We start from the raw sequence: 25683 nt of genomic DNA on the forward strand, positions 1-25683 counted from the left end.
TACCGCTGCTCAATCTACGAGCGCTAGCGCCGCCGTCCCCCACCACTCAGCCCCCGAGCATATGCGACAGAAGAAACTCGTGACATCAAGGATGGGGAGAAAAGCTGCTGCTGTCAAGCCTACCATGGAGGAGAAGAAGAAGAAGTCTGACAAGAAGGAGTCGCAGTTGCCGGCGCCCAAGTACGGGAAGACGGACCAGACTGCGCCGCCAACTCCTGTTTGCGCTTGGAAGCGATCATCCTTGAAAGAGGAGGAAATCAAGACGCTTGTGGCTACCAATCTGCTCCAAAATTAAGGTGTTAGGTTAGAAATTGAAAATTCACCAAAATTCTTGACGAGACCCTCCAAAGCTTAACGCTAGAGCTTGTCTGCAATATGTGTACATGTACGCAAAACTTTGCAATCATTTTCCCTCGTTGGATCTTCATTCAATTTTAATTTTGATTCCTCCCAACTTCCATGTACTACTTATTTATTTTTATGGTGTACTTGATGGTGGATGGCTCCATGCTGAATTTAGGTTGTATGTTGAATTTTTACCATGATTGGTACAATGGTGTGCCAATGATTCCTGTCTTGCTTAGCGAGTGAGTGGGTGAGGAGACGAGAGATTGACATCGCAATTTTCACCATGGTTAAGTACTACTCCCTCCGTTCCAAATTGTAAGTCATTCCAAGAATCTTGGAGAGTCAAAACATCTCAAGTTTGACCAAAATTATAGAGAAAAATATAAAGATTTATGACATCAAATAGATATACTATAAAAATATAATTGATAAAGAATCTAATGATATTTAGTTGACATTATAAATGTTATTATATTATTATATAAATTTGGTCAAACTTGAGATACTTTGACTCTCTAAAATTCTTAGAATGACTTATAATTTGGAACGGAGGGAGTACAATGGTGTACTACCAATTATCCAGGTCTTGCGTAGCGAGTGAGTGGATGAGTGAGGAGGTAGCTGATATAGCCGAGTGGTACATGTGCTAGTAGAAAGAAAACACACCAAATAAAAATGTGGGCCAAAACCACTAAATAAAAATATAAGTTACATGCTCATGATTTGATTTTATGTTTTTTATTGTATTGTATATGAGATACAAGATGGTCATGTGTAATTTTTCTATTCTGTGATTTTAATGAGCGGTGGATAGAGTCGAAGAAGGTACATGGCCATCAACTTTCTCCTGTTGGCATACTGCTTTATGTCCGCTCAACTTTTTCCTGCCCGTGAGTAGTTTATATAAAGGTGGGTCAAACAGAAATACGTTCATCAAGGATTGATGGGTAGGCAGCCGTGACCCTCAAATCAAATCAGAAGTTAAAATGGTGAGAGAGGCTCTAGAGCACTGCAAGACGTGTTAGTATTTCTCATACTCAGAAAACTGTACATACACCAAGATTTTTGGATTGAACCCTCGGCAAAAAGAAAAGGAAGAAAGAGTCTTCTCCCCGTTTAAAAAGCTCGCTCTCTAACTGACACAGGACAGGACCGCGCCGCCGCTAGCTCTCCGCCGTTTTCCAGGACGAACCGCCACCACCCACTGTTGGGGAGCTGACGGTGGTCTGCACGCCACCGTCGCCACTGCCATAGCTGGGCCCGGCCGTGACGCTCGCATCGTAGGCGATGCCGAGGTTCCTTAGCCGGTTGAGCTCCGGCAGGATGACGGTGGCGAGGTCAGGCCGGTCCCTCCGCCGAATCTCCGTGCACTTAAGCGCGAGCTTGGCGAATCCGAGCGCCTCGTCGACAGGCCAGTCCTTGACGGTGATGTCGAGCATCTGGTGGAAGGTGCCGGCGTCGATGGCCTTCTCGACGTGATGCGTGAGCCCCATGGGCGGGCGCGCGGTGACCACCTGCAGCAGCAGCACTCCGAGGGAGTAGATGTCCGACTTGACCCCGAGCTTGCCCGTCTGCTGGTACTCCGGGTCGATGTAGCAGAAGGTGCCCGCCGTCGCCGTTAGCCGGTACTGCGTGACGCTGTCCGCCACCGCCGGCGGCACGAGGCGCGCCAGCCCGACGTCGCTGATCTTGCTCACGTAGTTGCGGTCCAGCAGGATGTTGGCCGGCTTCAGGTCCCGGTGCACCAGCGGCTCCGGCTTGGTCTGGTGCAGGAACAACAGCGCCGTCGCGATCTCCGCGGCGATCCGGAACCGCTGGCTCCACGGGATCGGCGGCGTGCCGCCGCGCCGATAGAGGCGGTCCTCGAGGCTGCCGTTGTCCATGTACTCGTAGACGAGGCAGCCGTACTCCGGGCAGGCGCCGAGGAGGAGCACCATGTTTGGGTGGCGGATGCAGCTGAGCACCTCCACCTCCTGCTGGAACTGCTTCCGGCCCTGGTGCGCGTCGGGGCGGAGCACCTTGATGGCGACGGGGGTGTGATCGAGGGAGGCGCGGTACACGGGGCCGTACCCGCCCTCGCCGATCTTGAGCTCGTCGGAGAAGCGCTCGGTGGACATCTCGATCTCGTCGATGTGGTACCGGCGGTACCGGAAGTCGTGGTTGGTGATGGCGTCCAGGGCGCGGACCTTCTCGTCGGCCTCCCGTCGCGCGCGCACCTCGGCGTTGCGCCGCCGCTGCGCCTCCAGGTCGGCCAGCCGCTGCGCCGCCTCGGCCGCCTCCATGGCCGCGCGGCACTTGGCCTTCTCCATCTCGGCCACCGCCAGCGCCGCCTCCTCCGCGTGCTGGGCCTCCTCCAGCCGCCGCGCGTCCTCCAGTTTCAGCATCTGCATCTCCTTGGCGCGCTGCTTCGCGTTGATGGCCTCCCGGCACGCCGCGTTGTACATGTCCATCGTCTGCTTCAGCTCCAGCCGGAGGCGCCGCATCTCGGCCTCCACCTCCCGCTGCGCCTGGCAGGTGGCCGGTGACATGGGCTCCCCGCCGGGGCTGGCAGCGAGGGTCGTGGACATGTCGAGGTTCTCGCTGAAGTCGATGGAGGAGAAGCGCGTGCTCTGCCCGAAGTCGAGCTCGGCGAGGGACTCGTGCCGCGTCGACCGGGAGGACGCGTCGGAGTAGTCCTTGCCGGCAGGCATCACGTGCTTGGCTGACGACGGGAGCGATCGCTCGCGGAACGGCGGCCGCGAGGTGAGCTCCGGCAGGGTGGAGCGGCTGTCGACGGAGCGCCGAGCATCGGGCATTGCCGGCGGCAAAAGCCCCCTGGAGCCGCGCCGAGAGTACAGCCCGACGGCTCCCCGGAGGGACTCGTTGTCCGGGAGGACGTCGGTGCCGGTGACGGCCGGAACGCCGCACTTGGCGAGCCTGACGTTGACGGACTTGCCCTTGGCCACCACGTAGATGTTGCAGTAGTCGGGCGCGCACTTCATCAGGGTCGACGGCACGTCCGCGTTCTTGAATTTCCTGCTCGAATTATAGAGGACGCAGTGTTTCATTTCAGGGCGTTTTAACTAGTGTCTGTCGATGATTCTCCGTTGAATCATACGTGCAATCCGGAAGAAAAATTGATGGAAAAAAGAAAGTGGAAAATTTGCGTTACTTGGTGAATGCATTTCTGCAGGCTCCTCCGAGCGCAATGCTCTGGATCTTGTTTGCAGTGATGTAACCTAGAATGGCCTTGGACACGTCTGCCTCCTCCAATATCACCTCGGATACTTCCACCTGCTGTAAACATGAATGATACCATCAGACACAAGATTGCAAATTTGGACGCTTTGCATTTGTCATTTGTCATTACAGCATTTCGGTTGAAGAATCCTCTGTAGGGGACAAAGATCTCCTTCATTTCAGCCTCCAGCGCACCCTGCGTCGTCTCTGCCAACGCAAATCCATCTGCACATCATCAAACGAAAACCATAGCTCAGCCGCCGCTGCTGCATGAAGGAACACCCGGCCGGCGATGAGAACGACGACGTACGGGTGGCGGCGGGGTAGTGGGCGGCGACGTGGAGGAGGATGACGTGGGAGGCGCTGGAGAGGAGGTGGTCCACGACCCACTTCGCGGCCAGCGGGCTGTTCCGGTCCCGGTCGATGGCCACGACGATGGTGGGCGCCGGCTGGTGCAGAAGCGCCGGCGGCGATGCGGCCCGGTACTCTTCCGGACTCAGTGGGCCCCCTTGCATCGCGCCGCCACCGTCCGGTGATTGTGGCAAGCCGCCGCGGCCACACCAACCGAGATGGACGCTGGTGACTGGCCGGTCGGTGGGTCGTGCGATGGATGCGGGAGGATGGGGGCGCGGGAGAAGAAGGCAGAGAGGTGAAGGGAGACGGGGTGTTCCGCCTCTCCTCCTGCCCTTCTTCCTCCTCTCTCCCTTGCCTCCAACCTTTGTCTCCAACAGGCCTTGTCCAATCCTTCCTCTACATCTTGCAGGCTAAATGCCATGGCACAGGAGCAAGGACAGCCTCATACTATTCTTGCACATCTTTTTTTAAAAAAAATAATTTTCTCTTTGTGCAAATATTGTTGGAAAAGAAAAACATTTTGGCTTGGAATTGAGCAACCTAAAATAAGGGTGTAATTGATTGGGCATGCATGTAAAAAGCCTTGAAATAGCAAAGACAGGGATGGAAACAAATACAAGAGACAGAAGGCCAAAAAATGGCCAATCCAGGAACCATGACCATCAGTTGATCTTTCTACTTGTGTTCTTCCAGCATGACAACACCATGTGCTTCCCTATCCCATCACCATAGCAAACATAAACAGTTTCAAGCGTATTCTATATCATGCCAGTGACACCGAGACCCGCCGTCAAACGGCAAAAAGAAAAGTAACCCCTCAGATCCCCTCTAAGTTATATACAACTACAAAACTGTACAGTTTCTAGAGTTCTTGCAGACTGGTGACTTGGTTTTACAAGGTCAGGTAGGTCTTGATCATTGTTGAGCCGGTCGGATCAGAGAGTAGATGTCTGACGAGGTTCATTCGCAATTGATTCGGAGCTATCGCAAACATGTAGAATGAAAATAGTATTAGATCTACCGATGAAAGGGTTGAGCCCAAGAACCCTCGCCACATCCTGTTGACAATAACAATGGCTGTCAAAACTTCTTGGAAATTGTTACCTTCAGTACACCGAATCTCTATGAAAATAGACTGAAAACAGGGCAAAAGTGAAACTACCATTTCGGCACCCTGAAAAAGGCTTCGAAGAATGTTTGTATGCCTTCATTATTCAGTTGGATGATCAATGCCAATCCGAAAAGGAAAAATGAGCGTTGCCGTTTCCTTTCTTGAGGCCATAGTGTTCTCCAAGCTGAAACATCATATAACAATTAGAAGCAGAAGGTTTTGCTCACTTGTCTAAAATTTAAAAAGACTGAAGCTGTACTTGTCCAGAAGTGATGTCTACGAGAGTAAAAACCAGCAGAATACTTACCAAGCATTGATGGACTGTAATTTTGAGAACTTCCTGGCAAATATTGCGCAGGAACTCGGTTCCTTAAGATATCTGATATTACAGAGGCATATCTTGGAGCCTCAGACAAAGATCTGACCACTGAGTAGCCTATGAATTTTCCAACACGTTGTGAATATCAGCTAGATTGCAAGGAAGGACATGGTGTGTAAAAATTAAGGATTTGGCCATACCAGTTGCAGGGTGCACCATACTTGCTGCAGCACCAAATGCAAGATTTTTCTGATCTGTATTTGGTAAGGAACCTCCAACAGGAATGTAGGACCATTCCTGAAACCAAGCTTCAGCATTTCAGTTTATGTTCACAATACATATGAATGAGAAATTAACAAGCTGTTTGGCTGAGATTGCTGCAGCTGCTAGCCTTCTAAAACTACAGGAACCAGAGTTGTTGGTGCTGCAGGCGCAGCTGCAGCGCAGCGGCAAGAATCATAGCCGAACATGCTAGTGACCCTTAACTTCTTACCTCCTCATGAACTTTCAGGATCCGAACTCCCATTGCATCCAACCGATACATCAACCTTTTCTTAAGTACATCAAAGGGCATCGCATCTTTAGAGGCTAAGCATGTTTCCTGTGATAAAGAATTTGATCGGAAACTTTGAAGCATGGAAGTACTGGTTGTAGAATCACAGATGTAATGGAAGTTCCATACAGACCTCAAAGAAAACTCGTGTGGATGACATAGGCATAGCATACAGGAAAGTTGGATTTTCTTGTTCAGAATGCGAGAATTTCTCTTTGAAACAATCTCTGTAGTCCATGAAAACCATTAAGCTGGGATCATATGGATTGTTTTCCACCTGAAAAATTCAAATCATTCTGAAAGAACATATAACTAGTAACCAAATGCTATGTTGAAAGTTTCATCAAGAACGAGAATGAGCACTGATATTATGTAAACTATGAAATGGCAAATGAATTGAAAGTAACAGCTTCTTTGTGTACCTCAACTTCTACTCCATATGCAGTCTGCACACAGACACGGGGACCTCCAACCTCGTATTCTAAAAGCCGACCAGATGCTGCCCCCGAAGCAACAATCGCAAGCCTACAGAGTATCTCACGGCCCCTTTCACAACAGACTACTCTATGACCATCTGGAGATTCGATGATCTTGTCCACTTTCGAGTTGAGGTATGTAACGCCAGCTTCATAGCATCTGCCAATGATTTAAGTGTTGCTACTTGTCAATCATAGTATATCACGTTGCTTGGTAATTCATACTTTTGAATCCCAATATTGGTACATGAGAATTTACCTTCTCAGCAACTCCTCATGCAGCAGGTCACGGTGCACCCTGCCATATGGACGGCCAATCAGTATTGGTTCATTATTGTCTAGATAGACAATGGTATCCTTCCAGACATGCTCAATACAGCTCTCTAGACCAAGATCTGGACAGAAAAAGAGAGAAAAGAATAAGTATCGTCAAAGTAAATTATGTTGATAAAGATATTATGCAAAAACTCTTCATCGTAGCAATGCAAATAATATAATACCTTTGAATTCATCCTCCCACACACCATAGTTATTCGTGAACGGAAGGTCAGGGCCAATAAGACCAACAGTGAGGCCTTTCTTGGCTGACTCTGAAGCTAGAGAAAGACCGGCAGGACCACAGCCAATGATAACCAGATCAAGTACTGAATTTTCATTGGATATGGGCAGCAGCTGCGAAAAAGAAAAGACCACATATTCATTTTTCCTGAACCATACAGCGAACCTATGCCAGTACGATTTTTAGCTACTTCATCATGTAAGGAAATACTTCATTCCCTAAGAAAATAGGTTTACGATAAAACAAGAACTAAAACATTGTTAATGTGCACATATTTTTAACAGCACATGTTTCCGTCAAAGGTTTGAGCAATCCTAGGAAAAATGGCATAATTTTGAGGGATTACATGTGCCTAGACTACCCACTTGACTGCTTAAATTAAAGCAAAGTCAAACTGCGTGACATTAGACCGTAAATGACATGCCCATGTGTGTACAATCCAGTGAATTCAACATCACTGTGCATTCAGGCAACATCATACTGTTGGTGGAACTAGTAAGTAGTAAACAGAAAAAAAGAGACATGATCTTCATGTGCAAACACCCTAGGACGTGTGGCTGTGATTTATCTTCTTACAATAGTCCGGAAATGGAAGTGACTAGTCATTGTCCCTCCCCACCAATCACAATACCTTGAGTCTTGTGACAGTTCCTAAGTAGATTTTTCAGATCGCAGTCAAGTACAGTTACAGCACAATGTTCACTTTGTAATAGTATAAAACTGATAAGCTACTCTCATTTTCATGATAAAATGCATTTCAGAACTTTTAAACTACAGTATACACTTCCAAATGGACATAAACGATGATCAACTGTGTCAACCAGCCGAAGAGGAGATGGACAAGTCATCACCACCCGTTTCCACGGACGTCATTGTAGCCAAAGCACGTGAAGTACGGCGCGTGTGGTTCCATACTGAATTGTGCAATATTTTACTACGCTCTTAAATGATTACCCTAACCTACTTGGCTGGGGTTATTTCTCTTGAAAAAGATAAAGTTCGATTGCTGATGGATGGACAATATGAATGGTGTGCGGTTACAGGCAAAAATGAGAAATAGAAAGCTTCGATGTACATGAATTTTATCTCGTACATGTTAATCAAAGTTTATAGTGGCAGATGTTATGGATTTCATGTCCAGTAAATCCCAAAATACTAGTACAAGATAAGGGGACGAAATCTATAATCATGATCATTAGAACAAGCACAGAAATTGATTAGAGAATTATCAGTATCAGTAATCTAATAACCTTGGAGGCGATCTTGGACTGGCTTTCCATGGGCTTGGTGGCCTGCATTTGCACGTAGAGCAGCTCGCCGCCGCCCCCCTTGCGGTAGTCCTCCTCGTCCGCGAACTCCACGCCCGCCGCCGCCGCCCCGACCGCCGCCGTCTCATCGTGCTTCTCGGTCGCCACGCACCTCACCTTCGGTCCGGCCACGCGCCGGCCCGCGCCCTCCCGCCGCCGCCACCTCTCCACCTCCGCCCTCCGCACCTTGCTGCCTCCGCCGACCGCCCCGTGCGGCAGCCCGCGGCAGCCGAGCGGCGCGGAGATCGCCGCGCCCGAGAGCCCCATTGCGCCGCCCCTCCTCCGGCTCTCACCCACAACCTCCTCTCCCGGCGCCGCTGTCTTGCTTCGAATTCCGCGGCGGTTGGTCGGAGGCGGCGGCGAAGACTAGCAGAGCAGAGGAGGTGGCCGCTGCGGCTGTGCCGTTGTGGAGGGAGAGGAGAGGCACGGGGAGAGGGGTATACCGGATATGGCACGTGGCGGATGTGGATTGGTCACGGGCCCCCGCGGCGTGGATATGGTTTTCGCTTTTCGGGAGCGAGGGCGTCGGGGGCCGTGACTCTTCGGCTGCGTTGCCCGTCCCGCGTGTCAGTGACGTGGTGCTTTCCAGAGTTGACCTGGGCTGGATAGAAGGGCCCTGTACCGTGTGATTTGGGCTGGAACCTTTTGGACGGGTACTTGTACTTTAGACATTTAGAGCTACTCCAGCGTATAATCTTTCCAAAACTTGTGAAATTTGACATATCATATAGATGCTAAGCCAAACAAAATGCTTCAGCCTATAAACTAAAGCAAAATCAACTTTTTATAAAAAATACTTATGTGCGTTAGCTTTCCCTACCCGTACATGCAACAGATAAGGAATGATGGACAAATAAAACACTATTTTATTTAAAGCACCAGGTGCAAAAGTAAACACCATATCTAAGGTGGAGCTTCAAAGCACTCCCTTCTCCAGCATGAAGAACTAGGCAATCTTTCTCTAACATCTTCTAGCACCCCCTTAGCAACTCAGTTGGAGTTGTTCTTATTGGGATGTTGAAACTGTTGATCATCATTTTCTCCGATGTGACAATGACGTGGTACCAGTTTTGCCACATGGAATCCAACAGACGGCCACTACGTTGAATGAAGCTGATAATTCAATCAAACATATAAAAATTCATTCTTAACAATGTTTTAAAGGTCACAAGGCGACTTTGGAAACATGTGCGCACCTTATCGCCTACGCCTAGGCGACAAAGCGGACCGATTCCCCAAGGTGAGCTGGGTTCGCCTGGATGCCTAGGCGACGCCTTCAAAACATTGGTTCATAATTCCTTAAGAAATGAAAATAGCACTCTGCCAAGAGTTAGTGGTTGCAACAGGCAATTGATAGTGGGCTCATATTATATTTTACTCTTCAAATATTGTATAGATGAATCTACATACTCTGGGGATACCTTTTCATCAAGCATCACACTTCAGATTGCATCGGTTTTGCCCATGTTGTGGGCTTGTGGATGTTATTGGGGATTGGATCGGAGCATGTCACATCTAGTTATGCATGATAAATCTGCACCTACCTGGATAAAATTCAGGTGATTATAAATGGGCGACTACGATATGATTCATTATCTCATTTTGTAAATATGTAGAGAGACGATATGATTCATTGTCTCACATTATGATTCATTATCTCACATTATAGTACGTACAGAGATAGAAGGGGCAGATCCAGCATGGGGGCTAGAGCCCCCAACACACCCCCACCAAAAAATCAATGAATACAAAAAGGAGGAAGAAAAGAAGGGAGAGATGAACCCCTCTTATCTCAAGATCTTGGAGCCGCCCTGATAGCCCATTTGGATTAGATATAGGGCCCTGTTGGCTGCGCAGCTGCTGCTGCAGCTAACGTTTAGTCACCATAGCAGACGCAGCAAGGCTTGTTGCATGCTGGTGTTGTTCTGTTGTGCTCCTTGAGCTGCAACCCAAACACTGTAGCTGTAGCTGCAGCCAGCCGCAAGTAACACAGCCGAGCCGGGCCATAGCTTTTAAAAGCTAAATTACACAACCTAAGTAGATACAAATATGATGGTAGTTTACTACTGATAGTTTCTTGGCGATATAATCAGTGGCAGAGCCAAGATTCTATAGTTGGGTATTCCCTTCTCCTAAGTTCTAACCCAAAAAAAATCTAGATGAACAGGAATCACTTAAAGACATTTTTTCAAAGCTCTATGATCTACACTTAAATACATACACACTAACTAACTAAAAGGTAAATCAGTTGTTCTACAAAACTTCTAATTGCAAAGCTCTGCTCATTAGTCAATAACATTAGCACTCACCGTTCAGGATTTCGTGTGCCGTTCCTGCAGCAAGTCCCTGTCGCTGTTGGCCATCTCCCTGTTTGGCCAGCTGGTCTCCAGCGGCAGCGGTGTTCCCCTGCCCCTACGGCCATGCGCAGTGCGTAGCGACGCTTGGCGGCAGTAGGGTCACTGCTAAGGAAAGCCCCATCAGTACCAGGTTGGAACTCCCTTTAGTACCGGTTGCACAACCGGTATTGCTACTTCGATACTAAGAGGAACCTCTTTAGTACTGGGTGAAATAACCAGTACTAAAGAGGGTATTAAAAAATAAAAAAAGAAATCCCACCCTGCCTAAGCCGCACCCCGCCAGCCCGAGCCCGACCCACACCCCCCCTCGAGCTCGAGCCTCGCCCCTGCCCCCCGCCGCCACCCTTTCCCCCGAGCCGCACCCCGCCTTCCTGAGCCTGAGCCCTCCTGCCGCCATCCCTTGGGCCCCTCGCCGAAGACGCACCCCGCCGCCACCATCCCTGCCGTGCGTCCTGGCCTCGCATCGCCACATCCACCCGTTGCCGCCATGGGAGAAAGAGAGATAGTGTGAGGGGGGCTCACCGTCACCACCGCATCCACCCGGCCGCCACCGCAGCCACCAGCGCCGCTGCCGCATCCACACGCGCGAGCGACCGCATCTCCTGCACCGCCACCGCTCCTCACTGCCACAAGTGAGGGGCAAGCGAAGGGGGGAGGGGAGGGGCAACGGGAGAGAGGTCCGGCGGGAGAGGGAAAGAGGGAGGGGGGCGGGGAGGGTCGGGTCGGTGAGAAGATAAGATGAAGAGAAGAGGGAGAGGGAGGAGAGGAGAGGGGAGAGGAAGAGGGCCAGGCCGGTGAGAAGATAAGATGGAGAGGAGAGGGAGAGGGCCGGGTGAGAAGATAAGATGGGCTAGGCGGAGGAGATAGGGATGGGTGACCCCCCTTTAGTACCGGTTGGGGCTCCAACCGGTACTAAAGGTCACCCATTAGTACCAGGTGGAGCCCCCACCCGGTACTAAAGGCCCGGTGGCACATTAGTACCGGGTGGAGGCACCAACCGGTACTAATGTGCAGCCTTTAGTACCAGTTGGTGGCCCCAACCGATACTAAAGGGGGTCACGGAGCACTAGCCGTTAAGCCTGGAACTAATGATCACATTAATATTGGGCCCAATTTCAACCGGCACTAATGCAGTGGACGAAAGATCCATTCTAGAGTAGTGGGTGCTGGCCACAGCTCCTTACCGACGCTGCTCCCGCACTTCGGCCACCGGGGTCTTGGATTTTGGGGAACAGACTGAGAAGAGAATTGGAGAGAGAGGAACTGAGAGGGAAGCCGTGCGAGTCGTCTGGCCAAGTCGCCGAGACGGTGTCTCTAGAGGACGAGCGGTGGTGGGAGCGGGCCAGCGAAGGCTGTTGCCGGTTGTGGGCGGAAGTTGGCCTGGGTGGGAAGAGGACTGCAATTCTAGGTTGGAACGGCTTTGGACTAAGTTTTAACTCAGGAAACTAAGATTGTGGCCTAACATGGCATGTATATATGTAAATACTTAATGTATATCTGATTTGCAGCTCAAAAAATTAGTTATTCCTGGGAATACCCAAGAATTCAGCAGCCTCTGCCAGTCCGCCTGTGGACATAACAATGTATTTTTTAACAAAAGACGTTCTTGTCATCATATACCTTATTTATATTAAGAAAAGCAATAAATAGTACAGAAAATATCTTGATAGAAAATAAAATTGTAATAACTTTTAGAAAATTTCTTCTCCACCGCATCGATCACAGCCATGACGTCGACTAGGGGCGGATCCAGCGATGGGTCAGCCAGGGCTCAAGCCCCTACTACAGCTCTAGATATAACGGAGCCCCTCTCAAGCCTCTCCTAACGTTTTAGTCATGGATGAAGGAGAGGAGGAAGAAAAGAAGAAGCAAAGAAAGGAGAGAAGGAAGATGAGCCCCTCCTAACTTATTACACTATCCGCCAATGACGTCGACCATTCTAGGCCGTTCCCCATCTGCGTCGATTATACTGGCATAAGAATGTTGTTGTCATGAGTTAATTTACTTGTCCATTCGTACCTTTTATAAGACAACAGGATCAGAATTAATAAACATCATCCAATGTTCCGCATCCCAGATATATAAATGGCCGTAGTCCATTAAATATATGATATATTTATGTAGTGCCCACCATCAAACCCCAGCTCATATAAATCGAGGAGACCAGGATATCGAATAATCCAATGCTTGTTCCCATATCTAGCGCGTGCTCTTTCCGGGCCACCAGATTACCCATATCGGAAAACCTACCTGTTTGTCATTAGTTCAGAGAGGAGATTCGTTTCAAAAAAAGGAAACATGCTGATTCCGAAGCTGACTTTGTGTCGAGTCTTATCAGGGCACCGATGCTTGATCATATAGAAATCCATGAACAGGAGCTCCAAAGTAGAAGTGACTAATGTTGTTGCGACAGAGAAAAGAAGAGAGAATTCGTACAGCAGAATAATTATTGGGGAGCACCAGTTCTTATTACTTTTCTTGGCACTTTGCTTCACCGTTAAAATATTTGCGTTGTAGGAACTGTTCCCTTAATGGAGTGATCATTTATTTGCAGCAGATGCTAGTAACTCAGTTTTTGCTGCCAACATGATATCTACTTCACCGTTTACATGTTTTGGTCACATAATAGAATATGACAGTGTTAAGTTGTCCATTAATTAGTGAACCAACATTATCCAGAATTTTGGAGCAAAACGATATAAAAAACTATATTTCTAATTTCAAGCAGCTCGAGTATATGCATATATTCTTCAACAATCAGTTTTTTCTGATTAATGGTCAGTTTTTCGGTGCATTAACTCTCGATATAAAAGGAGAAAGGATTGTGAGTGCATACCCAGTGCTACCATGGATTACGGTGCTGCTATACCGTGCCATCAAACATGGTAGCTCTTAAACTAGTGCATGAAAGATTTATCTAAAATATATGGGTGGATCGAGAAAGTATATATTATCATGCAAAATTTGATGTTGAATAAAAAATAATGCAAAGAGAAATAAGAGAAAATTTGAATAGCTGCACATAAAAAGGAGAAACATGGCAGATCGAGTTTGGAACAATGTTATCTCTCTTTCTTTCTCTTTTTTTTTTACCATTTTCACAACTTTTTAAAGTATGGAAACACGGAGCGCATAAAGGTTGGGAGCACCATATTTGTTCTTCGACGAGGACGGCACATCTCTATCTTACATGAGTTTTTTTATATGCCCGAAGAGCCTAACTATCTGAATAATGACGTCATAAATCAAGGAAAACTATATGTAGGCAATGTAGGAGTCAGCGGGGCTGTCATCGTGGTATCTTATGGCAGGCCAGCATTATTAGATCGATGACATGACTACTGAACTTGTCATGCATGTAAAGACGTCGAAAAAATTATAATGTTGGAAAAATTTAAAGTGTAGAAACGGGTGGCTACTAGCAGCGCTAGAGCCTGGGAATAAACCTGAGCTGATGTGGTGCTATGCATATTTTATTTGTATGTAGAAGAATAAATATTTTGAGAAGAATCACGCGGCCGCCAATGAATGGAAATTAATTAAGGAAAATAAACTAATAAGGTTGCCCAGCTATATATGAACCCCTCTGTGTTCTCCATTTGTCTTAAGCACACACACGTAGAACACCCGTTCCGTGACTAACACAAGCTTATTACACAGCAGCCTATGTGTACATCACTCCACTGTCAAATTAATATGTGTGCTACGCATGAACAAGACAGGCGAGGAGGCAAAGCTATAGTATTTACCACGCACACAGTGGAATTGATGCATCGAGAAAGTTGCGGCTAAGCTAGCTGCATGATGATGAAGGTCGGAGCTCTGAAGCATATGGGAGTCTGACAGCAGGTCAGCAGCCTTAGACGCCTGCTGCTAGCTGGAAGCATAGCATAGGAGACTCAGCTCCAACGGTTTGGCGTGAAGGTGACAGAAGAGAGTGAGCACACGTGGTCGCTTCCCTGCATGTATTTCTCGTGCTTGGAGCTACGCGTGCTCACTTCTCTTCCTGTCACCTCCCCTCTTTATCTCTCTCCATAAGCCGTATCCACTTACCTCTAAACCTTTTTAACTTTAACTATGCAAAAGATTTATAAAGATTGGTAGCATAAAAATAATAGTAGTAGATTCAACATGAAACCGGTTTTCATAATATGTAACTTTTTATATTTAAAATAATTTATTTTTATAGGTATTATTGGTTAAAGTAGCTAGTATTTTAGATATTGTGTTCATATCCTAAAATGTTTAGGTTTGTGGATAGACGGAGTAATTATGTTTTTCTAGCTAGCTCAACTGATTAGGGTGGAAGATACGGTAGTGCACTCTAACCATCCAGGTTCGAGTCCCTCTAGCTTAAATTTGGATACCTATTTCTTCTTCTTAATAACTTAATGAGAAGTTACTCATCTCCTCCTAGGTTGATCTAACTTTTGTAATTATGTTTCCTTGCCTCTTGTTTGAGTATAAGCCTTTTCTTTTGGGCACGTTTATTGATATAACCTTAAGTTACCTATGTGAAGTTTTTATATATAGGCATGCACCTACGATTGTTCATCTTTCACCATTATTTGGTTAGACCTCCATATTTTGCCAGTTGCTGCACGCACTAAGCACACCGCTGATTTATAGATATACAACTGGCTTACAAATAGTTTTGGTCGAAATTTCAGATTCACGGCATGTCACCGCTATTCCAACTTGTTATAGGTAAAGTTAAGTTGGTTCACATTTTGAAGTTTGAAATTTATTAGTTGGAATCCTTGGCTGTAAAAGCTGAAAGTTCCGGTCAGCAGCCAAGAATTGAAACGGTGTGGTTAATGGGGTGTGTGTTGGGGGTGTCGTACATACGTAGTGGTGGTAATAGATCATGGCTCTAATGTCTCCTTCACAATCCAACTTAGCCCTATCTATTTTTAGTTCAAAATCATATAAATTTATGGCTCAGTCTTTATTGAGCCCGATCCTTAAATTTACTAGGCAAAATTAGAGGGCCCTTTACCACCTCTATACATACATCTATGGGCCCACCAAAAGGTTTGGACAGACCCATACACAGAGCTGTACACCGAGACGTATCAGACATGGGGACTATGGTGCATGCTGGCATAATCTACGTGGAGGACAGGAACTAGTCGAGGACTTGGAGACTACTCGTAGCAGTTAGAGTAGAACTCTCTGGTCGAATCCGACTAGTACTCTTGTAAAATAACCGGCCTGCAACCCTGCTCCTCCGATATATAAGGACGGGCAGGGACCCCCTCCAAACGAATTCGGTTGAATACAAAAGAACAAGACACAGGACGTAGAGTATTACGCGATCTAGCGGTCTGAACATGTCTAAATCGCGTGCCAACGTACACCATTGAGTTCCTGATTTTGGTAACACCCACCAACTAAAACTCTACCTTGGGTACTCCCCTTGGTAGGTTGCTGGGTTTAAACACCAACAGCTGGCGCGCCAGGTAGGGGAAGTCGTTGAGATTTCCCTTGTGAGTTCGCTAGCACAAGTCATCATCAAACCTGCAGTCGTGTTCGAAGCAAGCGCGACGTTCATCTTCGGCTCCTGGGCCTGCGTGCGACGATGCTGAAGGCTTCCACCACCACATGGAGGCCCCGGAGGAGAAGTTTTACAACATCAACCTTCATCGCCAAGCTTTGGAGGAATTCGTTGAGAGATTCAACAAAATTTTTTACCTCTTCCAAGGATCAAGAAGCAAGTCCAAGTACTACTCGGGCTCTACATCTACTCGGATCGGTTCTCATGAGTCGGCATTCCAGCCATCGTGCAAATCGATTCAAACTCCAAGTCAATTCCCGTTCGGATTCCGTAACGCGGCTGCCACCTATCAAGCAGGCCTGTCTAGATTGCAATCCAACCCGGGTGCGATCAAGGACCCGACTACAATCACTACTCGGATTTTGATGAGGAGACGCCATTATCAGGTCCGCAGCAGGACCTGGTGATCACTTTTTCCCCCCAAGGCAGATTCATCTACTGCCCTGGCATGAGGCCACCCGCTCTTGCCCAGGACAACAAGTCACGCTTCATCGCCCACATCGACGTTCTCCCATACCAAGAAGTGACGCCCTTATCCCCTATCCATGAAGGCAATGGCTCTACAGAAGTCATCACCTCAAGTTCTGGAAGCCACTCGCCAGACAGTGAACTCTTCACCCTCGTCACAGGGCAAGATATGGAGAACAGCGATTCACTGGAGAGGAATCCTCGACACGAGCGTCACCCAGATGACGTCTCGTAGGATGAACTCACCGCCAACATCGTCGGGGAGGAGACCGAAACTCAGAGAACCCGGCGACGAGCAAGGAATACAACGAGAGCAGACCGTCACCACTGGCTTGCAGAGGGGCTCCCGATCATGAATTTGGACAACGCCTTTGAAGCAGTCCAAACGCGGCAACACCGTACGCCTTTCGCCACCATTGCTTCTATCGACCTTATTACCCATGCCATGCCACATAACAGATATACTAGGCAGTTGGCAGCGCTGGCGGAACGCGCCTACGAACAACTCGACAGGTAGAATCCAATAGCATTGGTATCACATACTCCATCCCAGCGAAGTCAACATGGCAGTAGCCATAGAGGCTCTTCAGCTCGACAATCCGGAGGCGCCAGACAAAACAGGGATGTACCCGAGGGTAGTCGGACACCTTCTGTGGGAGGTCGCCGCCACCACAGAGCCGATCCTGAGCTCGCGCATCCCACAGGAGATCTTCGAGAGGTAATAAACAACAACCGCGATGCTCGTAACATATTGAAGGACGGCATCGTGAGCGCGAACTCGAAGTCGACTACAGGGGCAACGACAACGATAGCTTCCCGGCTTCTACAAGTCGGATCAGGAAGACTATTTTACCTGAGAAATTCAAACCTCTGGGCATCTCCAAATACGATGGCAAGCAGGACCCAGTTCAATAGCTTCGATGCTACTCATTATCAGTTCAAGCTGCAGGAGGGAACGATGACACAAAAGTCATCTATTTCCCCATATGCATGGAATCAACACCGCTCACTTGGCTCGAGTCATTGAAGTCAAATTTGATTGACTCATGGCAAGACCTTAAGAGGGCGTTTACCAACAACTACGCGGGAGCAATGCAGCGTCTAGGTAACAGAATTGACTTGGCAAAAATCAAGCAACAGCAAGACAAGACCCTGTGAAGCTACTTGAGTCGTTTCTTCGATAAGAAGGTCAACATTGTAGATATCAAAGAGCAAGATGTGATCAACTGTTCCAACAAACTCCATTAGAAGCAAAGGAAGAAGAGGAGAAGAAGAGAGGACAAAGAAGAAAAAGATGAAGAAAGGGTGTAGATGGAGGAAGAAGAAGCAAGTCTCCCTTACTTTTGATCTTGCCTCCACCATTCAACTTTTGATCTTGCCTCTGCCATTGAATGCAAGTGGATGTCCAAGAGCATTGGGTAGTTAATTAGTTCATTCAGATGATGAGATTCAAGTGTACGCACCCAACGACTAAAAAAATAAAACTTGCATCCTTTCCTTACCTACGTTGTATATACCGAAATATTGTAGCTAGCTTCGTTAGTGCATAATTCAAATGTGGAATTTCTCAATCGAATTTGAACTAATTGTTAAAGAGTATAATTCCATCTACTACTCTCCAATATAAGATCTACATTCTTAGTCTTTTTATTTCATTTTTCTATTTGTTACATAAATTGTCCAGAAAGAATTCAGAGCGCTGCTTACTTTAAGCTAAAATTGTGCTTACAGGCCACCAGTTTACGGGCTTGGGTGGTAGCCTATTCTGTTAAATTGGGCTGGGCCTAACACCAAAGCTATGTTGGGTACTTGGGTGCTACTGTTGGGCTAGTAGCTTTCTTTGATCTAGACTTTATTTCCTTCCTCGGGCCACCATCATCATGGGGAATATGTATAGTTGTGTGCCTGAATTTGTATCCATCAGTTTCGGTAAGATTTGAGCTTTCATAATGTTGTTATAATTTGATTATAGAACAATGAGAGGGCGATTAATTAGTTTGAATCTGAAAAGTAAAATCTGTTTTTCCTCTCGAACCATGAAGCTTTTTCACTACCTTCCATATGGCAGTCCTTTTGGGCCACACCGGTGCCATCAGTACATTCCCAGTGGATGTTTTAAATTAGTGGATAGATACAAATCACCACCGATAAATTGGAAAATACACTCGAAATTAGAAAGAAAAAAAAGAGCGGCACCAGACAGGGAAAAAAAAAGAGTAGCTCGAAACAAAGCTAGCGGATCGTGACTCGAAATTAGAAGCATCCCAAACCCAGCCATTCCGCACAAAGCGAAAGGTAGGCCAAGTAAAAGAGGCTGAATTGCAGCACGCTTTCAATTGAAACAGCATCATCTTCTTGCATTGTGTGCCTAGAGAAGAACGCTGGCATGACAGTGACATGCCGGATTGCCGTGCCTGCGCTCGCTTTTCCTCGCTTTCAGTGGCGCCGCGCGCAGAAGCAGAGAGATCAGCCTCGAGAGCAACGACGGCGGCCATGGGGTGGGTCACATGCTGACGGCCACGAAAGACGCGCGCGTATACCCGGCGAACGACGACGAGGGAATGAAGAAAGGGAGAGGAATACGGCCAGGAAAGACGCGCTCGTCGCGGTGGAGCCGTGGCCGCTTGTCGCCAGCTCATCTTTACACAACTGCACTTGCCCATCACTCCACTCGTCGGAGGAGGCCATGACAACTTGACAAGAGCCAGTTCGGTGGCCGCTGCAGCGTATGCTACCAGTAATCCAGGTCTGACCCTTGTCTTGTGGCCTGAATACCGCGGCCGTTACCAGAAAACCAGGGGTGCATCGACTCAACTGCTTAAGCAAATAATTAGGGCCTGTTTGGATACACCCTCATAAACTTTAGGACACTCATAAAGTTTAGGAGCTAGAAACTGGTAGTCCTAAAATTTATGAGTGGGCTGTTTGGATGGAATCATAATCTTTAGGATGTTAGAGGGGAAATGACTTTTGTACCCCTAATTACTCCATCCCTGCTCCGTTTCTAGCGCCGTGGAGAGAGAAGGGAGGGGCAAGAGGGGTAAATGATGGGCTGGGGACCACTTTTAGGAGAAAAATGATCCATTATGATGGTTTGGTCCTCCTAATGAAAAAAGCATTCCTAAACATTATGAATGCACTTTTATGACATATGTTTGGATGCACAAGTCCTAAAAGTGGACTAAAAGTGAAGTCCTAAAGATTATGAGTATGTATCCAAACAGGCCCTTAATTTGATTTTCATTAGTAGCAGTCATAGCCCAGGAGAGAGAGAGAGAGTTGTGCCGCACAAACGTAGTGCAGAGAGCATGCCTAGCATAGCTTTGTATACATTATGTGGGCTCAAAGAAAAGCGAGAAAAGGCTACGACGAACGACCTGGACCGGCAGCAACCAGCCACAGCCCACAGAACCACGGTGGTCAAAACCGTGGAAAAAAGATGTCCCGTTTCCAAATGGGATTTCAACCAGTGCTGTGATCGCAGTTGCTGGGGGCAACAACACTATCCTCTATGTGCTCCGGTCTATTTGCCTGACATACTACTTGTCACTGACACCCGAGATGCCCGTACGACATTTGGCATCTAAGATTCCAGACTGCCGGTGGAAACAAGATAACACTAAACAGCCATGTTATGACAAAGACAGTGATCAACTAATCGTCAATTTGCCATGTCAGACAAGATGGGTACACGGTTTTGTGGCCCACAGTATTGTATCACACTTTGTTAGACATTAGCAGCACGATTGACACTCATATCTGCAAACTATTACACCTCATTTGTCCTACCTCCAAAAACACCAAAACTTTTTGCAAAAGCAAGCCATTTTTCGTGGAAACATCGTGATAATTCCACGTCATGCAGCCACCTACCACCTGTGCCTACCAATCTCCGCGTCCTAGCAGCACTATACATAAAGGCAGTCAGTATGTGTGCGACCCAGCAAAATTGCATTACACCCAAGGCCAAGTTCAACCCGAATACTCAATTGCAGAGAGATACTGATTTGAGGAGGAAAAAAGAAAACGAGAAGGGATCAAGAGACACTGACCTCTGCTTTTCGTGTGGGGCTCTTCTCCCTGATGCTTTCTTCTCCACGCCCATCTTCCGTCCATGCACCAAGGAATCAAATCTTAATCAAATTCCTTTCATTTCCCTCGCACCAATTCCTCTCCATTTTTTTTTGTTTCTCTTTCTTTGACCAAAATCGGTGAACGAGTTGACATATGTACCCATAGGGCCGGCGCCGCCTCCTCAACCTCCGCAAGGGCTCTGTTTCGGCGCCCCCTCCTGGCCATGGGGAATCGGGGAGCAGGGCCAGAGCTCGCCCAGCGCGTCGTGGACTGACGCCATGGTGGAGGGGGGCGACGGAGGACAAGCCGGGCTGAGGTTCCTCCTCCAGTTCGATCCGGGAAGGCCGGGCTTCGATCGCACCCTGCTCGGCGTCTCGCTCTCCGCGCTGCTCAGCCGCCTTCTCGGATGGAGCAAGGACGGCGGTGGCCAGGGGAGACTGTCCGTGGCGATCGCGGGGGAGGAAGGTGGTGGCGGCGGCGGCGGCTCCGGGAACGCCGCCATGTCCGCCGCCGCGCTTGCCGCGGCGGTTTCTTTTTGTCTCGCGGCGATGTACGCGTCTGACCAGCGGCCTCGCCGCGCACCGCCGCTGCCGCGGCAGCGACGGCGCCTACCGGCGCCGGATTCAGGTGGCGATTCAAGTGCTCCCTTTGCTTCGTTCGCGTCTCGATTCGATGGTGATTCTGAATTTTTTTTTGTGGATTTTTGTTGCAGCTGCTAGGCTTCGTGCTCTGCCAGCGCCCGACGATGGGCTCAGGATTCTGTCGTCAAACGTGAGTTCTCAACCCAACGACTTTCCGTTTCTTGATCATGCCAGCTCCGCACAGGCCTTTTGGAGTCGACTCATAACTGATCCTCCCATTTCCGTGTGGAAAGGATGAATCTTTGGAAAACGTGATTCACGGCGCGTCCATCGGCGCCGGAGACGACGAGCCGGATATTGTCGCGCGAGTGCAGATGGATACTACGACGGCCGAAATCGTCGGAGCAAATGCCGACGACGAAACAAAGCAAGACCCATCGGAGCAAGAAGAGCGGCAGGAGCTCGAGCGGCAAGAGCACGAGCGGCTCAGGGAGCTGTGGCTGTCGCTGCTGGAGCGGGAGCAGAGGCTGGAGCTCCGGCTGCAGGAGCTCGAGGGCCTCAGGGCGCAGGTGGCCACCCTGCGGGAGCTCGAGGGACGCGTCGCCGCCGCCACCGTGGAGGAGCGGCGCCTGCAGCTCAAGGTCTCCACGCTGCAGGATGAGAACGGGAGGCTCAGAGCACAGGTGGAGGAGCTCGACACCGCCCGCGCCGAGCTGGCGCGCGCCAAGGAGAAGCTGCGCGCGATCAAGGCGCGGGTGCAGGCCGAGCAGGAGGAGGCGCGGCGCGAGGCGGCTGTGCTCCGGGCGAAGGTGGCGGACCTGGAGAGGGGCGGCGAGGAGACGGCTGGTGCGCTGGCTGCAGAGATTGCGGAGCTGCGGAAGGCGAACGCCGCGCTGGAGGAGGAGAACTTGGAGCTTGCCCTCAGGCTGCAGGATGCACAACAGGCTGCGTCCTCTGTTGATCCAGTTCTTGAGGTAATTGGCTTAACTCATGTCTTCAGTAAAATTTAATCTTTACACAGTACATTATCTAATTATTAAATTTTTTTTCTGAATTATTAGATGCTATTTTGTTAGTTTATAATAGCGTGATAAACCCGTTGAAGATGGTACCTTGCAAAACGATTGAAAAATGAGTAAAATATAGTTAATGGAAGTAATTTGGTCCACGAGGTTCAAATGGATGCTTGCATTCACCATATTTATGCGATTTGCATCTGTGCTGGTGAAGTGCCCTTTGTCATTCCCTTATGTTGGGAATAAAGCTCTCTCTAAAAAGCAGAGGCTGAAATTTGTGCCAAGTTCGCCATGTCATTGTCATAGCTTTAATTTGACTTGGTTCCCTTATCAAATTAGACTACCACATCCTGGGTGGGTTTGTTTATTCCGATGCTAAAGTCATGGTTAGAACCTTCTGCTACTGAATTATTGGCGTTGAGCACGAATTGGTCATTTTCGCCGTTGAATTATATTGCTTAAACAAATTAATCTTCTTTCTCCCTGACTAGCATATGCTGAACGTGATGGGTCATAAACTTCTCCGTGCACCTTGCTCAACCATAGTTTGTTACTCCTTCAAGACCTTTCAAATGCTCAAAAGCCAAAGAAAATTGCTATTTTACTCTTCTACACAATACCCGACTTTTCCTTTGATTCAATCTTCAATCCCCACCCCTTCCCCAATTCTCTTGAGATTCCTCCCCCTCGCCTCTACCTCCAGGGACGTCATGTTTCTTCGACGGGTTAGGATGAGGAATTAGGGATTTTAGAGGTTATGTTTGAGGGTCGAGGAGGAGGCAACTTGCTCCAACGGTTAGGACAAGCACAACAAGGATCCGGAGGCGGGAGCCGACAGAGTTGTGAGTGTAGGAGAGAGGGCGAGGGCCAACACATATCATACATAATGTACGACGATGTTGCGAGTGGAGCAGGGAGAAAGAAGACTAGAGTGAGAAGAAATAAGGAGAAACATTGGATTACATGACGATAAAGATCAAGGATTTAAAATTCAGATTTGTGAGGAGGGTGAAATGGAGTACAAATTCATGTCAAAAGAAGGGAATACAATTCTTCCATAGTTCTAGCATGCGGGAGATTGCCTTTCTTCAGTTCTGCTTGCAAATTTGTCAGAGCAGGCAGATGACTCCCTCGCAATTACATTCACTTTCTTATGCAAAATTTGATATTCCCAAATGAAGAAATATGTTCTGTAGCTATCACATCCCAGGTCTCAGGCTTTAAGCAGCATAAGCAGTTAAGCACACACCAAATAAAGGAGGAGCGTTCCCACAACAGAAAGAAGCACGTGTAGTCAAGCAACATGCCACTTTATTAGTGCCATACGGCTCTGCTCTAAATTAGTTTAGTTAAGCTTCCCAAACTGCTATCCTGGAAACATCCTAAGCTTTGTTCCAAGTGGTAATCGGAACATTTCTGCACTTGATCTTCTGGACGTGCCATCCTGAGGCTAATCTTGTCCTTTTCTCCGCATGCAGGAGGACATGGCTGAGGAGGCGAGGTACCTGAGGGAGAGCAACGAGAGGCTGACCAGGCAGATCGAGCAGCTTCACAACGACCACTGCGCGCACGTCGAGGAGCTCGTCTACCTCAAGTGGGTCAACGCCTGCCTCCGCCACGAGCTCCGCGACCATGACGGCCACCCCACTACCGAGCAACAGGACCACCACCACGATGACAACGCCGGCGCCGGAGACCTGTCGGCCCTGGAGCTGAGCAAGAGCATGAGCTTCCGCTCCAGCGAGAGGGCCAAGCAGCTGATGCTCCGGTACGGCCACCCCGGCCTCGAAGGCTTCGACCCCGCCCTCTTCTCCCCGCTGCACGAGTCAGTCGATGGCGATGGCGACGAGCGGTCGCCCGCGCGCAACTACTACGAGCCGGAGCGGAGCCCTTATGCTAGGTCGGAGAAGACGATGGCCGCCTCTGCCGCCGCCGGTAGCGCGGCGGCGGCGCCAGGGAAGAAGGCCGGGCCGCGCAAGCTCAAGTTCCTGGGCAACATCAAGAAGCTGCTCCCAGGCGGCAAGAGAGGCCACTCAAGCCACGGGCACGGGCACGCCGGCCGCGACAGCAGCAGGAAGGCGCCGGCGCCGAGCGATGAGTACCTCGAGAAGGCCATGCAGTGGCTGTCGGCCCACGACGCGTTCGACGGCGGTGACCACTCGTACGAGAGCACGCCGCTGTCGTCGTGCGCGCGCACGCCGCTGAGCAGCGTGACGACCGCCACGACGGCGGACTCGCGCGCCCGCGGCGGCGGCGGCCACAGCGAGCGCGGGGAGACGACGACGCGGGCGGAGGCGGGGCCGACGATGGCACGGTCGAGGAGCGACGCCGGCAGGTCGTACGGGCGGGAGGCGAGCCGGTACCACGCGCTCAGGCCGGACCACCCGGCTGGCGGCGGGATCGAACCGGACGGGTCTCGTGCGACGGAGAAGCGTGAGCCGAGGAGGCGGTCGGAGGAGCTGAGGAGCCCGGCGGTGGCGTGATGAGGACAGGGGGCATGCATTGAGACTTGAAATTGAAAGTGATGCGCAGATGCAATCAACGCATTAACAGGAACTGGCTTATAAAAAAAAAAGGGACTGCAGCATGCAAAAGACAGGGTTTTTCTTGTGAATATTTGTACTCATGTTGAAGCGTGAACCTGGATCGAAAAAGTGCCATGTTGATGATTGATGACTGATGAGTCGAGAAAAGACGATGTAAGAGAAGATCCGCATCATGTTCGGATGAATGATGATAACAACATTTTGTAGTTTTCTCCCCCATTTTCTCACTTCTTTTGTTTCGGTTTCCTTTAATTTGCCAAACTTCCTATTCTTTAATCGCCCGAAACATTGAGTGATCTCAAGCGACAATGTAAATAGAAGCTAGCCAATTTCCTCGTAGGTGCAGCAGGTGTTATTGTTTATGGTTATGGAGTATAGATTTTTGTAATTAATATTATTTTAATGAAAAATTGTAAATGGATGCCAAAATGAGAAAATCATGAATCTAGTAGCATGTCTGCCTATCAGGTACCGAAGAGCATAATAGCTTAATACTCTCTCCGTTCTAAATTTTGGAAACTGCCAATGAGTTTTACTCTTTATTTTATATGAAAGACGCAGAGAGCTGTCGTGTAAAGAGAGGTGCTAAACATCTCTCTGTTTTCTAACGTGCACTTCGTGTTTTTACAGGTAGAGACATATATATTGGTTCGACTTCGATCTCTTACAGATATTGTATATTATAGTCTCTTGTGGATTTTATATTCTGGTGATATGTGTGAGTGTTGCTTAGTTTGCGAGTTGAAATTGGACGCTACCACATACAAAACTGAAACAACACATAAAAAAGTGATCAGGGACGCCCATGTACTGAGCCCTCACACGCCTAATGCTTAAC

General features: G+C 48.6%; 3 protein-coding genes across 3 annotated transcripts; 1 reads left to right on the forward strand and 2 right to left on the reverse strand.

Annotated features, from left to right (window-relative positions):
• Positions 1 to 1360: 1360 nt before the first annotated feature.
• On the reverse strand, positions 1361 to 4309 carry LOC101764490 (U-box domain-containing protein 35). The gene is made up of 4 exons (XM_022827043.1): positions 3878 to 4309; positions 3698 to 3792; positions 3500 to 3624; positions 1361 to 3363 (listed from the first exon to the last, which is right to left on the reverse strand). The coding sequence occupies exons 1-4, from the start codon at positions 4080 to 4082 to the stop codon at positions 1512 to 1514; spliced, it is 2277 nt and encodes a 758-aa protein (XP_022682778.1). The 5' UTR covers positions 4083 to 4309; the 3' UTR covers positions 1361 to 1511.
• A 180-nt stretch (positions 4310 to 4489) lies between these two features.
• LOC101764899 (lycopene epsilon cyclase, chloroplastic) lies at positions 4490 to 8663 on the reverse strand. Its single transcript, XM_004969360.3, has 10 exons — positions 8190 to 8663; positions 6881 to 7052; positions 6640 to 6775; positions 6327 to 6540; positions 6038 to 6181; positions 5845 to 5952; positions 5552 to 5648; positions 5340 to 5468; positions 5084 to 5216; positions 4490 to 4979 (listed from the first exon to the last, which is right to left on the reverse strand). The coding sequence occupies exons 1-10, from the start codon at positions 8511 to 8513 to the stop codon at positions 4814 to 4816; spliced, it is 1623 nt and encodes a 540-aa protein (XP_004969417.1). The 5' UTR covers positions 8514 to 8663; the 3' UTR covers positions 4490 to 4813.
• An 11885-nt stretch (positions 8664 to 20548) lies between these two features.
• Positions 20549 to 25062, forward strand: LOC101765290. Its single transcript, XM_022827134.1, has 5 exons — positions 20549 to 20693; positions 20868 to 21329; positions 21415 to 21473; positions 21577 to 22257; positions 23778 to 25062. The coding sequence occupies exons 1-5, from the start codon at positions 20558 to 20560 to the stop codon at positions 24780 to 24782; spliced, it is 2343 nt and encodes a 780-aa protein (XP_022682869.1). The 5' UTR covers positions 20549 to 20557; the 3' UTR covers positions 24783 to 25062.
• The last annotated feature ends 621 nt before the right edge of the window (positions 25063 to 25683 follow it).

This window comes from Setaria italica, chromosome V, assembly GCF_000263155.2.
Source record: "Setaria italica strain Yugu1 chromosome V, Setaria_italica_v2.0, whole genome shotgun sequence".
Classification (NCBI taxonomy): domain Eukaryota; kingdom Viridiplantae; phylum Streptophyta; class Magnoliopsida; order Poales; family Poaceae; genus Setaria; species Setaria italica.

What these genes read in the sequence shown, in the direction of transcription:
- LOC101764490 (XM_022827043.1), bottom strand. Translation starts at nt 4,082, where the DNA reads ATGCAAGGGGGCCCACTGAGTCCGGAAGAGTACCGGGCCGCATCGCCG. An exon ending in GATTCTTCAACCGAAATGCT is followed by an intron (nt 3,625 to 3,697) that starts GTAATGACAAAT and finishes TCATGTTTACAG; the next exon opens with CAGGTGGAAGTATCCGAGGT. An exon ending in TGCAGAAATGCATTCACCAA is followed by an intron (nt 3,364 to 3,499) that starts GTAACGCAAATT and finishes TAATTCGAGCAG; the next exon opens with GAAATTCAAGAACGCGGACG.
- LOC101764899 (XM_004969360.3), bottom strand. Translation starts at nt 8,513, where the DNA reads ATGGGGCTCTCGGGCGCGGCGATCTCCGCGCCGCTCGGCTGCCGCGGG. An exon ending in AGTCCAAGATCGCCTCCAAG is followed by an intron (nt 7,053 to 8,189) that starts GTTATTAGATTA and finishes TCTTTTTCGCAG; the next exon opens with CTGCTGCCCATATCCAATGA. An exon ending in TCCTGAAAGTTCATGAGGAG is followed by an intron (nt 5,649 to 5,844) that starts GTAAGAAGTTAA and finishes GCTTGGTTTCAG; the next exon opens with GAATGGTCCTACATTCCTGT.
- LOC101765290 (XM_022827134.1), top strand. Translation starts at nt 20,558, where the DNA reads ATGTGTGCGACCCAGCAAAATTGCATTACACCCAAGGCCAAGTTCAAC. An exon ending in TCAGGATTCTGTCGTCAAAC is followed by an intron (nt 21,474 to 21,576) that starts GTGAGTTCTCAA and finishes CCGTGTGGAAAG; the next exon opens with GATGAATCTTTGGAAAACGT. An exon ending in CTGTTGATCCAGTTCTTGAG is followed by an intron (nt 22,258 to 23,777) that starts GTAATTGGCTTA and finishes CTCCGCATGCAG; the next exon opens with GAGGACATGGCTGAGGAGGC.